General features: G+C 35.8%; 2 protein-coding genes across 2 annotated transcripts; one reads left to right on the forward strand and one right to left on the reverse strand.

The window, feature by feature from the left end:
- The first annotated feature begins 437 nt into the window (after nt 1-437).
- On the forward strand, nt 438-12,520 carry LOC122582845. Its single transcript, XM_043755279.1, has 7 exons — nt 438-602; nt 726-1,238; nt 1,657-1,806; nt 2,081-2,194; nt 3,890-3,937; nt 11,194-11,630; nt 11,727-12,520. Exons 1-7 carry the CDS (start codon nt 521-523, stop codon nt 12,366-12,368), a joined length of 1,986 nt encoding a protein of 661 aa, XP_043611214.1. The 5' UTR covers nt 438-520; the 3' UTR covers nt 12,369-12,520.
- A 956-nt stretch (nt 12,521-13,476) lies between these two features.
- LOC122583198 lies at nt 13,477-14,948 on the reverse strand. Its single transcript, XM_043755622.1, has 6 exons — nt 14,878-14,948; nt 14,607-14,766; nt 14,200-14,280; nt 14,031-14,099; nt 13,708-13,854; nt 13,477-13,659 (listed from the first exon to the last, which is right to left on the reverse strand). The coding sequence occupies exons 2-6, from the start codon at nt 14,742-14,744 to the stop codon at nt 13,477-13,479; spliced, it is 618 nt and encodes a 205-aa protein (XP_043611557.1). The 5' UTR covers nt 14,745-14,766; nt 14,878-14,948.
- Nucleotides 14,949-15,178: the final 230 nt, after the last annotated feature.

Genomic DNA, 15,178 nt, shown 5'->3' on the forward strand with positions numbered 1-15,178 from the left:
AAGGATTTAATTAAATATGATATATCTTTTTATATACACATGATAAAAATGCAATTTGTAATGTAACACTTTTGGCTTCTAAATTTTTTAAGTGGGGAAGATGAGGAGAAAATGTTAAAAGATTCTTTGGGGGAGGGAATGAAAGTGGGGAGGAGTGGAAAATGCACAATGATATTTATAACTTTTTAGTTTGTAATAAATTATTTTTTGCTTTGTTGATACTTTACTTGAATTGTTAGAAAAATATGTTTTTTTCGATTAAAGTTGCTTTTTTATATTGAGTTTTTGTTGATATAATCATTACATATATGTTACCTCGTGCAACACACGGGCAAAAACCTAGTAGCTATATCCAATTAATATAAAATTACAATCTATCATCATAATAATTCATTTCCCATCCTCATCGGTCTCCTCGATTCATTCACACAAGCTATTTAGACTTATATATAAACAATATGGAAATAAGAAAAGTCTAGATATATATAAACATTATATTGCTAATTAACTTCTGTTTATAATGGCGTCCACCAGCACTTTAGCTACGAGTTCTAATTCCGATGGATCTGCTGGGGGTTCCACAAAAATGCCCAATAAAAGAGGTATGCATATATGCGCGCTGGCCGGACACTTTCTTCTCTAATTTGTTTATATAGATAATGAATGAACTAATGGCAAAACTGCGCGCTGATGATATCTTTTGTTTCCTGGCTATATATATATAGATTATGCAGAGTACCTCCCATTACACAGAGCTATAATGAAGAGCGACTGGGACGAAGCCCAAAGAATTATCAGCAAAGACAAAGATGCGTTGACTGCTGAACTTGCTCCTGGAAGAAGCGCACTCCACGTTGCCATCGCGTTTCAAGTTGGGACGCGTAAAAGTAATGATTTTGTGAAGAACCTCCTGAATGTAATGGGCTCAGAGTCACTTCCAACTCTGTTGACTAGACCAACACGTTTAAACCCATTGCACCGTGCTGCGATAGTTGGCAATGTGGAGGCTGCAAAAATGTTGGTGGACAGAAAGCCGGATTTGTTATTCATTCCTGACAACAAGGGATTCTTGCCTATTCATAGAGCTCTATTCAATGCTCAACGGAACACCTATTTATATCTGCTTGATGCCTCCAAAACAAACATTTTGCTCTCCACAAAAGATGGATATTTGAGTCCCTTCCAGGGCAAAACCGGAGCTAAGCTTCTTACAAATACGATTACTTCAGGGTATATAGGTACGTTTTGAAGTTGAGATAAATTAAATCAACTTGGACTAAAACTCAAGGGTGATCACTAAGACCCGCCAATGGATGTATATGGATTGGATCATCATGATCCGCTCCATATGTGATCCAACTCAAATGGATTATGCCTAGTCACACATATGGATACTATGTTAGTATCATCAATTCAGTTAACCGGGTCGTCTTCTACTACCCTAAACTATAAATAGTTTAAAATAGTACCCCAACTTGTAATTAAACTTGGTAAACTTGTGACCTTGAATCAGTTGATTCACGTGACATATAATTTGTTAATTCACTAACAGAAGCAAACACACTGCACGTACTACTAGAACCAAGGGTTCGGGTAAAATTGACATCTTTTTTACATGTATTTTTCATCTGGTAATTAGTCCTATTTAATTTGCAGATGTTGCATATGAGCTGGCAAAGGACTACCCACACATAGCAAGAATAGAAGATGATAGATCACTTGCCCCATTAGAAGCTATTGCCCGAAAATGGGATGTGTATTATAGTGCAAGGGATTACAACTTCTACCAGCGATTTGTGTACCGTTGTATGTTTCTTCATTGTCTTTTAAATCCATTTGATTACCTCGTAGTCAAATTTAGTTGGTTACCGGAATCATGATTTTAAAATCTACACACGGTTTCTTGGTTTGCGTACACTGTCTCTTTTCTTCTCAAAGTTCTATTCTTACAAATTAATTTCATTATGTTTTTTCACCAAAAAATAATCAAATGCCTTTAGGTTTGCTATTTCCCTTTATTTTTATCATTATTATTATAAGACTTTAGATGAACTATCTTATCCCTATGATGGTAATGCAGATGTGCCGCTCAAGAGAAACTTAGGTTACACAAAAAAGAAACAAGATGTTGAAAATCAAGAGGCATATGATGACAAGTTTGCAGCGAAATGCATAAGGAACAGCCTTTACTCTGGTGTGTATCAAATCTACTCTGTTATATATTTAACATAGCTAGCGGGTCATCATATCGTCACCATACACATTCTCCCTGTCCAATTGGTACACTACCACGATTCAAATCATTGCTAACTGAATATATATACACTCTTGCAAAGCATTTTGGACACTGTCTACAAGTTTTATATACAGAACAATTTAAAATTTTTGGTTACCAGCCATAGTCCTCATCCACCACTGCGCATTGTTGTGCAGGTACATTTCTTTTATAATAGTTACTGAAAGGCATATATAATAGCAAAAACTTTGATGAAGTTGCAAAGGCTGGGATTAAAACGTAATTTCGACTAGAGCTGACAATTACTAACAAGATTGTTAACACGACACGACACGTTCTTACGAGATTTCTTGTTTGATTTAACAGGTTTTGTGTCTTAACAATAAGGTTTTTATTATTGGGGTTTTGTTAATAAGAGCCTTAACCGTACAAACTAATTTAAAACATTAAAATTTATATTTAACTACCATTTTCCATGTTATTATTATTATTTATTATTTTGTGTTTGAAACTTTGAATGAAAAAAATGTTGACTACTTAAATTGAGCCAAACCAACAATTAAAAGACGAGGATTCCTTCAAGTTACTTTTTTAACTTAAGTCAAATTAAGAAAATCTTAACTCTTGGATTAAGATTAAGGGCCAAAATTAAATTATTATATTTAAATCTTGACCCTTTGTTATAATACAAACCACGATTCTTCTAACTTATGCCCTCAAATTGTTTTTAAAATTGAGGGAATCTCCATTCTCTTTTTTTTCCTCTTTAGTCTTTCACTTCCCCTCTCTCTCTCTTTTTCAATGAAGAGCTATTGTTTTCACAACATTTCTCGGATTTAGTTTTTTTTGGTTGAATTTGATAGATTGATTCATTATCCAAGTTGGATTTGTTGAGTTTGTGGTTGAATTTGATATGATTTAGTCGATTTTTTGAGGACCAGAAGGTTGATGACTGCCTTGTTTGGTTAAGAGGTTCAGGTATCTTATCGTGTAACCGGTTGGGTTATCGTGTTGTGTTCGTGTTTTCGTGTCGTGTTTGTGCCCTTATCGTGTGGTGTCTTAAGGACTCGTTATGTCAGCTCTAATTTCAACATGCTAGGATGAAAACTATAATTTAGGACAAATCTCATGGATCAAAAGTACAATTAACTCAAGACTTAAATTCCAAAATGAACTATTTTTGGATAATATAATCAGACTCAGTTCTTTTTATACCTAATAAATTAATAATTAAGAACTTAATGCATTCAATTAAAGTTTAACAATAATAACCGTCAATTACCTATTTTTTACTTAATGTGTAGATACATTATTTATACATTAATTCAGTCACTTAATACATTTAGTATTTAATGACTAAAAAAGAGAACGAGATCTTAGTTGCCTTTTCTCATCGCACCACCATAACTGACCACAAGTCAAAATGGTGGTCGGCATAGATGTCATCATCCCCTGCCAAGTGCCTTTGCCAAAAAAAGTTTGAAAAACCTATCAACCACAATGCGGGCATGGTGCTAGTCATTGCCTTTTGTACGATACCATAGATTCTCATCGCATGTAATTTGTTTATGCAATGTAAATTATTTAATTAATTAAGTATGTTATAATCTTCATTTCCGATTTTAATACAAACAAATCTCATTTCTTTTGTAGTCATCCACAAGATTTATGTTACTGTTTGGGACGTTGTACTACTACGTGGTAAGTAAACTTTCTTTAGGTTTCTGAACATTAACTGCTGACCAGTCATTGAAAACACGCAGAGGTTTTTAAAGGTACACAAAATTTAGAGTATTGCGAAGCTTAGGCTACATCTAATACCCATGGTTTTGTCTCATTTATACGATAACCACCAAATTGAACCCTGCAATGGGTAAGAATATTTTTTCACATCTATGCGATAACAACTTTGACTTTTTCACACTACTATAGACATTCGTTATGATTAGTTAGATTTACATATACTAAACCCTATACTTTTACGCAAATCTAGTTATATGTCAAAAAACATATAAACATATTAGCATGTTAATTAAACATTTAAGCATAGTATATATATATCTGTATCTTTATACCTAAAAGCATAAGAATATTTTTTTAGATAAAAATACTTTCTTAAAAGTGTTGAATTTTAAAGTGTTACATTAGATATATTCTTGTAATAGTATGGGTTTACATTGACCCATATCATTCACGTAACTTGACATCATATATAAATGGTTATTTGAATATTTTCCACATCAACTTATAAGAGTCCACGAATATACAACTTATATTAAAATTAACTAGGCTGATAGTAAAGAACAGAAAGTAAATAACAAGAACAATAACAAGTTCAAATACAAGGAATCTAGGCAAGTCTAATCATATGTATCATTGATTAAACGATGAATACATGGTTGATATTACAACTTGACTTACAAGAATACAAATGAATAAAGTAATTGCTAAGTCTAGACACACTAAAAACCTGACCAATTACAAGTAAAGTGACACACACTTTTTATGGTGACAAACACGATGTAAATGGTGCGGCTGTGTTGCTTTATATAAGGGAGGAATTAGGGCAATACAGCCTTACAATAATTGTGATAGAATGGTGGTTGTCGACGTCCCATTGGCTCTAAGTACTTGCATGCAGGAGCCTTTATCTTCTTTACCAAATCGGGTATGAAAGAGAAAACCCTCGTTTTGGTCCCAACTGTACCTTTTTCATACAAGGTAAAATACAGTTGGAAGAACCACCATGTGACTTCTTGTCTTCTTCTAGTTTGAAATCTTCCCGTCTTGACCAACAAATTGGGAAGCAAACCACCCGCTGAAGAGAGTCAGTGGACTCGCTGACGACCTACGTCAGCGACCAAGTCTGGTCAGCGAATCCAAGACTCAACAATCTCCCCTATTCGCTGAGAAGACTTGTTGAGTAGACTAGACTTAGAAAAGAATGAAGTATGCTAGAAAGATGTCTTTTATATCATCAAAGAACATTACAAGCTGATACTATTACAAAGTAAGACATCTACATATTAGCAGCTTCAATCTCCCAAGCGTCCCCTCGCTTGGCAATCCTCAGCACTGGATCATCTCTTCTACGAGGCTTCATCAGCTCTTTATCAATCTTGCTGATGAACCATCTGACACTTGTTAATTTGGAGAATCTCTTTCTGATGCTGATGAGAAACCCAGTTGAAGCCTTTTCAATCTCTGCCAGTATGAAGAAGAGCTGATTATTTTGAAAGTTTAAGAAGAAGATGCCAGCAGGTGACTCTAATACTCTTCCTTCTTCAAAGTAACTTCTGGGAGAAAATCAGAGATTTAAAGCAGCATCACCAAAAATAGAAGGAAGGTCAGAAGACAAGGGTTGATACGTCTCTTTCCTTTTTCATTGAATCCTCTTGCCTGCTGATGAGGTGATAGCTGCAGAAGTACCAAATACTTGCCTCAGCATTGGCAAGTTAACCTTGAACTTTGTCTCGTACACCCTGGCCTTCTCAAAATATTCCTTCAGCACCTTTTGAAGATGGTCATAACTAGCTGCCTTCTTATCTTTCATCAGCATATAGACTTCAAACCATTTTAAGGCACCAAGAGTGGTTGGTTTAACTCCTTCATATTTGACTGGCTTGTCAGCACCCTCCACTAAGATCTTCAGGTTGGTCTTGAGACCCATTTCAGCTTTGAAGGCCTCAGCAAAAATTATTCTTTGAGGCCTCTTCCTATCCTCTATATACTTCAACCACTTAGCCTTTTCATCTTCGAACTTGGCTCTCTTTTCGCTGAGCTGCTCCTCTACTTCAGCATGCTTTTGTCTATAGAGAGCTTAAGCACCACCAGTGGTTAAAATCATTCTTTGTTCTCCATCTAGCTGATCCTTTTCAAGGAGAGACAGCTGCTTGATGTACTCAAGATTTTTCCTTTCATTTTCTTGATTTTCTTTGATTCTGTCCAGCTCCTTGATAGCTTCTTCTTGAGTCTTTCCCTCAGCAGTCAAGGCCAGTATATCTATCATTTCATGCATGTGACCTGATGGGGATTGGATGGATATTTGACTAGCAAAAAGAGAGGAAGAAGAAGAGGGTCTCTTATGCTGGATGCTGGAAAGATATTGCTTTTGAGCCTCAGTCATTGGAGTAATGACGACATTTCCAAGGAAGTGCTTATAGAAGATTGGAAGAGTCTCCCTTGACCTATCAATTTCCATTTCTCTAGCAAAATCATCTTCAAAACCTTTGTTTTGGTCCCAACTGTACCTTTGCCATACAAGGTAAAATACAGTTGGAATAACCACCATGTGACTTCTTGTCTTCTTCTAGTTTGAAATTTTCCCGCCTTGACCAACAAATTGGGAAGCAAACCACCCGCTGAAGAGAGTCAGTGGACTCGCTGACGACCTACGTCAACGACCAAGTCTGGTCAGCGAATCCAAGACTCAACAACTTATATATAGTAACTAGTCTTAATACCCGTACGATGTACGGTAGCTATTAGATTGTATCATAAAGAAATTGGAATATGTCTTATACATGATTCATTAGTATGAAAAAAATTATAATTAAAGTAAATCGATGATCGAAGCGAAATTATAATAAACAGTAATGATAAATATAATATATGTTTAGTTAGAGTATTATATTTACCTTACATTTTTAGAATCACATCAAAATCGGAACAGGTAAGCACAGTCGATGACGACAAATAGCCTTGTGATTTCGGATCGTAAACTCAAATTTTTGAAGTCTTCATTTTAATAACTTATTATTAAGTAATATAAGTAATAGGAATTAAAGAAAGAAAAAGAGACAATTATTAATAAGAATATGATCAATCAAATAAAATTATAATGTCTTTTGTATTAATAAACCAAGAGTTAGAGTTTAATTCTAAGTCTAATAAAGAAATTGTATCTATATGCAATTAAAAAACTAATTTAATAAAAATTAAAAATTTTAAAAATAACACGTGTCGATCAAAGATTACGCCACATGTCATTTAAATAACATCTTAATCTTGTTTTAGTTTATTGGTAGATAACTCTACATATATTCGATAGCGGGCAGTTTACCTAAACATATCAGATTATTAACTATATAATTACTCCAACTATACCCATCATGGGGGTTGTTTGCTCCTATATAGGGAGGATTTATGGTGTGCATAAAGTATAGAACACAAATATGATTATGGAATATATATGCTCTCCATTTTTTTATTAATGGAAGGAAAAAATAACTCAAAAACCTTACAATTTACGTGTGTGTATTGACCATATGCTCAGCCAATATTTATAGAGTATCCTATTTGACTCCTACTAGGATACCAAGTCTATGTTGGAATAATAACACAACTCTATTATAATTACCTAACCTAATACAGATATGATACTAATTAATTAATTTTAATTAGTTTCTAATTGTTGCCTTAACCATGGGCTCGGGTTTGGGTTACGACCCATATGCTTGGGTCGGTAATTATCCAACAATCACCCGCTAATTTCCGACTCCAATGAGGGGGTTAGTCTACTCTGAGTAACTCACACATTTCCTTGAACTTGATTCTCGCGAGAGCATTTGTCAGAATATCTGCTCGTTGTTTGTTACCACTAACATGGTCGACTTTTACTTTACCTCTTTCAACACATTCTCTAATAAAGTGATACATGGTTTTAATATGCTTGCTCCTTCGATGAAACACCGGATTCTTCATGAGTGCAATCGCTAATGAATTATCTACTTTCAAAGTCACTTGTTGAGAACATCCCGTTATTTCATTTAACAATTCACTAAGCCATAATGCTTGACAACCTGCTGAAGTAGTTGCCATATACTCGGCTTCACATGATGAAAGAGCTACCGTTTGCCGTGTTTGAGAACACCAAGTAACGGGGCAATTTCCATAATAGAACACGTGACCTGTTGTGCTTCGTCCATCGTTTTCATCTACAATGTGACTGCTATTACTAAACCCGATTAATTAGATCCTTGGTTCCACCCTTGGTATATTTAATACCATAGTTCTTAGTACCACATATATATATATATATATATATTTAAGAAATTGCTTAATTGCTGCTTCATGCGATTTCTTAGGTGTCTGCGACTAACCAACCCAACATAGAAACACAAGTCTGGTCTTGTGTGTAACAAATACCTTAGACAACCAACTTGTCGTCTGAAACTTGTTGCATCAACGTCTTCACCATCTTCATCTTAGGTGAGTTTAAGTCCCGACTCCATAGGACAATGGATGGATTGCATGTATCCATGTCGACTTCTTTCAAAATCTTACTTGCAGAACTTCCTTGCTTGATCATTATACCCGTGTAATCTTGACATACTTCAATTCCTAAGTAATATGTCAGCTTACCCAAATCACTCATCTCGAATTTATTTGACATTTGTCTTTTAAATTCAGCACTTTCCTCTTTCTTTGTACCGTTGACAATGAGATCGTCGACATATACTCCAATGATAAGACGAGTAGTTGAAGTAGTTCTTGTATACACAACTTGATCATGAAAACATCGAGTAAACTTTAATTGCTTTAAAGTTTCATCTAACGTAGCGATCCAAGCTCTAGGAGCTTGTTTTAACCCGTATAACGCCTTATTGAGTTTATAGACCTTTTGTTCTTGCCCCTTTTCTCGAACCCATCTGGTTGAGAAACATACACTTGCCCCTTCAAGTCTCCATGCAAAAACGCAGATTTAACATCCAAGTGATGTACTTCCCATCCTTCGGAAGCTGTTATTGCTATGAGTAACTGAACGGTTTCAATACGGCTAACTGGTACAAAGACTTCATCATAATCTGTCCCATATTGTTATACATATCCTTTTGCTACCAACTGTGCTTTATACTTATTTAAAGATCCATCGGCATTGCGTTTCACTTAAGTAGGAATAATCTCCAGACATGTGATTACTCGTCCCGTTATCCATATACCAAAAACCTTGCTCCTTTGTATCGTCTTGATAACCATTGGGTAATAACCTAGTGGCCACTAGCCGCCACTTTCCAGGGGTGGTCTTGGGTTCGAGTCTTGCCAATGACAAACTTGAGATAATCAGGGGATTATTAAGTGGTTGAAAATCACCTGGACACTAGCCTGGCTGGGGGATTAGTGGGTACCAAATGGTACATAGGATAAGGAATTTCCATCTAATTACCCTTTTTTTGTATCGTCTTGATATTTCTTGGGCATTACGCGTTCTTCATTGAGACAGATCTGACCCTCCTCTATCCGAGCCATGAGTAACGTGTTAGGTCCTTCTTCGGTTGCATCAACAAGATTTGCTTGACTTGTTTTCTTTCGTTCTGGGCAAACAAATGCAAAGTGACCATATTTATCACACCGAAAACATTGAACATCCGGGTGTTCCTTGCTTTTTCTATTCTCAAGGTTGTTGGAACGGTTTCGAGAAAAGTTTCTTGACCCGCTTGCTTGGGTACCTCTCTTCTCCTTACCCTGTCCTTTCCCGTGTGATCCATTACCATCACGTCCCTTGCTCTTATCATAGTTTGAATATTTTGATGAAGGCTCATGTTTCCCAAATAACACCTGGTCTTGGTTTTCAAAAGCTGCGTCAACTCCTTTTATCTGTTCCTCAAAAGCTTTGACTCTTCCAACGGCATCATGGAAAAGTCATCTTCTTTAAATCCACAAATTGCTCGATAGTAGCAACTAGGGAGATAAGTTTTGGTAGCACTGATCGAAGCATCTTCCGAACCTGTTTCTTGTCTTCTATGACTTGACCTGGTGTAGGCTAACTTTGAAACCAACTGGCTTAGTCTTCCTTAGAAATCGTCTATTGATTCTCCATCTTTCATCTTCGTAGCCTCAAACTCGGCTTGTAGAGTTTCAACCCTTACTTCCCTAACTTGTTCTTCACTGACATACCTCGTCTTTAGAGCATCCCAAATATCTTTTGCCGTCTTTAATTGAGAGACTTGAAGAACAAGTTCTTCTGGAATCGCTTGAAGTAATAAAGCAAAGGCCATGTGATCTTTCTTAGCTCCAAGAGGAGTTGGTGTGTACGCTCGTTCAATTGCTTCTAATATTCCACGTACTCGGAATATTGCTTTAATCTTAACAGCCCACGTATTGTAATTTACCGAGTTCAACATCGGGCACTGAAGGAATGGACTATGATCTTTTGAAATCGTCTGGCTATCACCCATCGTTGCTGAGATTTGAACAAAAGTCGACACTTTTGTTTTGCTTATATTTGAATAAGACAAAAAAAAACAAAACAAATGTTCTTGTGTTTCTTAGTTGTCTCGCACTCTCGTGCGAACAAACTAAAGCAAAAGAAAAAAAATTACTTTTGTTTTGTTTAATGCTAGGTAACACTCTGCTGCCTCTAGCTCGTGACTTTTCTTTTAATTGTAGTTGAACCAATAAGAAAACAACAACACTATTTATAAGGTTGCGAATTAAAAGTGTTGTCGTTTTGGAACTGCGGCAATCGAAGACTTCTATTCTTGTTAGGTTCGAACAAGCGGTTGCTGTTGATCGAAACTTTTGTTGTTGATGTTTGATCGAAACTTTCCTCTAGATACCAATTAAAGTATAGAATGGAATATGCTCTCCACTCTTTATTAATTGAAAGAAAAAATAACTCAAAAACCTTACAATTTTTTTGTGTGTATTGACCATATACTCTGCCAATATTTACAGAATATCTTATTCGACTCCTAATGGGATACCAAGTCTGGAATTATAATACAACTCTATTATAATTACCTAACCTAATACAAATAGGATACTAATTAATTAACTCTAATTAGTTTCTAATTGTTGCCTTAACCATGGGCTCGGGTTTGGGTTACGACCCATAGTGCATCTTGTAAAATCCAGGGAGCGGGAGATACTATTTTATGTAAAAAATCTGCGGTGCACATGGTTACCCATTTAAAAATACAAGGTTATATCATTCTAAACAATATATGTTCCCTCAGTGACGCACATCAAGCGACTCCAGGAAGAGAAGGTGAACCATAAAACAGCTTTAATGTTACTAAAGTGTGTGTGCGAAGAAGTTAGTAAATTAAACACTTTAAGCGAGATTCAAGGACACTACCTATCCGCAGCGATTTTAGCAGTGAAAAACGATACTCATGAAGCAATAGAAGAAATCACCGCTTATTTTCCTCGAGCATTTACTGTAACAAGCGACGATTATAACCTTTCTCAACTTGCAATATTGCATCGTAGTGCAAAAGTTTTCAACTTTTTAGTTAATGGGGTGTCTCATAATGTATATGAAAGTAGATGTACGACGGATAAGCAGGACTCCAATCTATTACACTTGGCTGCAAAATTGCCACCCATACATAAACTCAGTATTATTTCTGGTGCCGCTCTACAAATGCAGAGGGAGTTACAATGGTTTCGGGTACGTACGTTAAATCCTTAATTTTTTGCTCTTCATGGTAATATTAAGTTTCCTAATCTTATTAAATAATTATGATGATATTGTTTGATTTTACAGGCCGTTGAGAACTTTGTCCCACTTGTGCTAAGGGAAAAAAAGGACGATAAGAAGGATAAGAGTGAAAAAAATCATAAGAATGATAAGGAGACACCAATTATGATATTTAGAAGAGAACACGAGGATTTGAGAAAAGAAGGTGAAGAGTGGATGAAAACTACAGCGAATTCATACACAATCACAGCAGCATTAATTATTACAATTGTTTTCGCGGCTGCCATTACTGTACCAGGTGGAACTGATGGTGACACAGGGAAACCAATTTATACTTTGAGACCAAGTTTCATCATATTTGCTGTCTCGAATGCCATCTCTTTTTTCACATCAACCACTTCATTGTTGCTGTTCCTATCCATTCTCACAGCACGTTATCGAGAGGAAGATTTTCTCTACAAGTTACCTAAGAGATTAATACTTGGCCTCATCATGTTGTTCTTGTCGGTAACCTCAATGATGGTAGCCTTCAGTGCTACATTTTATATAATGTTTGGACATGGAAAGGCTTGGGTCGTGATTCCTGTAGCTGCACTGGCATGTCTACCAATTGCTTCATTCGTTACATTACAACTCCCATTGCTTTCTGATCTCATTCTCTCAACATATGGTCATGGAATCTTGCGTAAATTGGACATTGATCGCTAAAGTTTCTGCCAGCAGCGTGTGTTACATTATACTATCGTAATAAGGCAATGCGTGTTACATATATCATGGAGTAGTTGTACCTACATACATCTTCTAATCCTTACATACTGAACATTGAAAAATAATGTTAGGGTTAATTGTCTGTAAAGTATTCATGTAAACATCAGTGTATGCTTCCATATTTGAACTTTCTTATTAAATGTATCAAAGTAATAATTTTCAACCTTGAAGGATATGTGAAAATATGAAGCTTAAAGTTATTTTTTATTTTACTTAATTTTTAAAATTGTAAAATTATTAATTAAATAAGAATTTTATAACAAATAAATATTAGTAATATGTAAATAGCCTACATCTTGTATTAGCCCAAACAACCTACATTTATTATGATCATCTGCAACTTCTCTGTCACCTAAAAATTTGGAGATTAATGAGATTTGGGTAATGCCAATCATATTTTTGAACACTTCATAAGCTCCAAAGAAAAAGTGATATTGTAACTTCAATGATCAGAACCAACCAGATAGGTGGATGCAGGGTTTATAGTTCATATAGGAGATTGTTTGTTTTAAGAGAAGTCGTCTTTAAATATTTGCTGATAAAAAGATGGATTGCAGACTTGGAGTAACAGTCTAATAGATCATAAGCTATTCAAGTTATGTAGACGATTGGTTGCTCAATTAAAACATGAGGAACTTCACAAGTAACTGAAAAGTTTTGATGAACTAAAGTGTTTAGATTTCACAGGGAACATGGAACTTCGCATCTGGACTCTCTCCATCTCACGGGTTTAATAAGGGAGAAGCTTTATTTTGTTCCTAGTTTAACACTACTATAGCTTGTTCTGGCATTATGTTTTGATGTAACATCGACAATGTCTTGTTGGCCGATTTCTATTGTTAACACTTAACAGTTTAGATCGTAATCAGTAGTACATAATAAAACTTGTATATTAACCAACCAAAAATTGAATACGCTCAACAATAGGATATTCGTCCTAACAGTTATTTAACTTAACCCATCTCCAAGGTTGCTTAGTGGTAAGGCATCGTGAAGGTCTCAGAAGAAACTGGCTTCACAAGGTAAAAATGTAATTTAAATAATTTGATTAGGTTACCATACCACATTCCATGTCCATGGTTTCATTTCCGACTCCCAGATTCATTGTCCCCTGCTTCTTTGAAGGCGGTCGTTCTTCAGCTTCTCCACGGTCATGCTTTCTAGAAGCAGGGTATTCTTGACAAAGAAACCATATGGCTTCTTTAGGGATAGGTTCATACTGAAGCTCAAACTGAAGCTCAAACAGAAAATAGTATCAACTAACAAATGTTTGTTATGCAGAAAAATTTACTGGACTTGTGACAAAGCTAAAACTTACCGCGGAGATAATTTTGGTAATTAGATCAACCGCTTTGTGGACCTGAGATTCATAACTCCCATATATGACTATGCCAGTCGGGTTTGACGTCACATCGTCTAATTCTATCTGGATAAGTGACACGATGTTAGATACATTAGAAACGAGTTGAGCTATACTTGTGATGAGTTGGCCTATATATGGTTGACCCAAATGGGCAACACTTAGAATAGAGAGTAATTGGTTCAAGTTGCTCATTTTGCAGCGCCACATTAAAAATTATGAGATGAGTAGTAGCAACAAACCTCCAGCCAAGTACCAGTTTGTGCTTCCATTATGACCTGATTGTCATAGCTGCGCATCAAACCAAAGATCTAGATATAGACAGCAAAAAAAAAAAAAAAGACATTAGACAGAAGAAAGAAAAAACAACATTGTGAGGTGTTTCTGTTCTAATATGGGTTTTTCCACTACCTTCTCTTCAGACAAGGGTATACTAGTCCGATATAATCCTGGTTCCATCAAAAGTGGTGGGCATGGGTTGTCAGCATATCTCTGCACAAAGAACAAACAAAAAATAAATTAAAAGTGGAATCAATCAAGTCTACCATTATACATTGAGGGTGTTTGGGACCGCGTTCTAGGGAGACTATCTTACTAACGCGTCTGCAGAACTCAAATAATCAGAAGGTGTGTAACAAAACAGCGAGAGACAGAGAGTCATTGTCTGCGTTCCCGTAGAGAGAAAAGACAGTTGTGAAAAGGCAGGTCGGGAAATGATTTGTTGTTTTGAAAGCAATATTCGAAACACCCTTAAAGAATTGTTTAAAGAAATAGAAAAGGTTTTGCATCGCAACATAAGTCAAACAGCTATCTAATACCTCTCGGATAAAAGCTCTAATGAGCTTTTCGGCAGCATCGACCTGATCAACAGAACCTCCTGTCTTGTGGATCAGAACATATCCCGATGATTGCCCCCCCAGAGTCGCGGTGAAAGCTTTTAAACTTTTCGTAATCATTTGCAGAGTCGAGAACAAGATACTATCATTTCCAACAAGAACAAAAAAGAAAAGAGATAATATCATGAGCAGAATACGAATGTATGTATGTCAGCTAAACATAAAAGGAAGAAAGAAGCATGGTTACACGTACAGCACTGCAGATGCGAATGATAAATTCCTTGTGTGTCAAAACAGCACCTTGCGGTGGCTTGTCACCTGTAACATAAGGACAGAATACATATAAAGTTGGCTGAAAAACATATGAATCAAATTATATAATACAAATAAATCCGACTTAAATTTCAATATCTCATAACCCGTAAACCCTAATTCAATTTAATTATATACTCGTATCAAAGTAATAAACATGGGTTATGTATATTACATATATAGCCCCTCTTGTATGTTCTAAACCACAACTTTCCCCCTTATACTTATAAATCTTCTTAGAT

Source organism: Erigeron canadensis, chromosome 9 (assembly GCF_010389155.1).
Source record: "Erigeron canadensis isolate Cc75 chromosome 9, C_canadensis_v1, whole genome shotgun sequence".
Taxonomy (NCBI): Eukaryota; Viridiplantae; Streptophyta; class Magnoliopsida; order Asterales; family Asteraceae; genus Erigeron; species Erigeron canadensis.

Coding starts and splice junctions, on each gene's coding strand:
- LOC122583198 (XM_043755622.1), bottom strand. CDS start 14,744: ATGATTACGAAAAGTTTAAAAGCTTTCACCGCGACTCTGGGGGGGCAA. Junction 14,281..14,606: donor TTAGAGCTTTTATCCGAGAG/GTATTAGATAGC, acceptor TTCTTTGTGCAG/AGATATGCTGACAACCCATG. Junction 13,855..14,030: donor AAACTGGTACTTGGCTGGAG/GTTTGTTGCTAC, acceptor TCACTTATCCAG/ATAGAATTAGACGATGTGAC.
- LOC122582845 (XM_043755279.1), top strand. CDS start 521: ATGGCGTCCACCAGCACTTTAGCTACGAGTTCTAATTCCGATGGATCT. Junction 1,239..1,656: donor GATTACTTCAGGGTATATAG/GTACGTTTTGAA, acceptor TTTAATTTGCAG/ATGTTGCATATGAGCTGGCA. Junction 11,631..11,726: donor GGGAGTTACAATGGTTTCGG/GTACGTACGTTA, acceptor TTGATTTTACAG/GCCGTTGAGAACTTTGTCCC.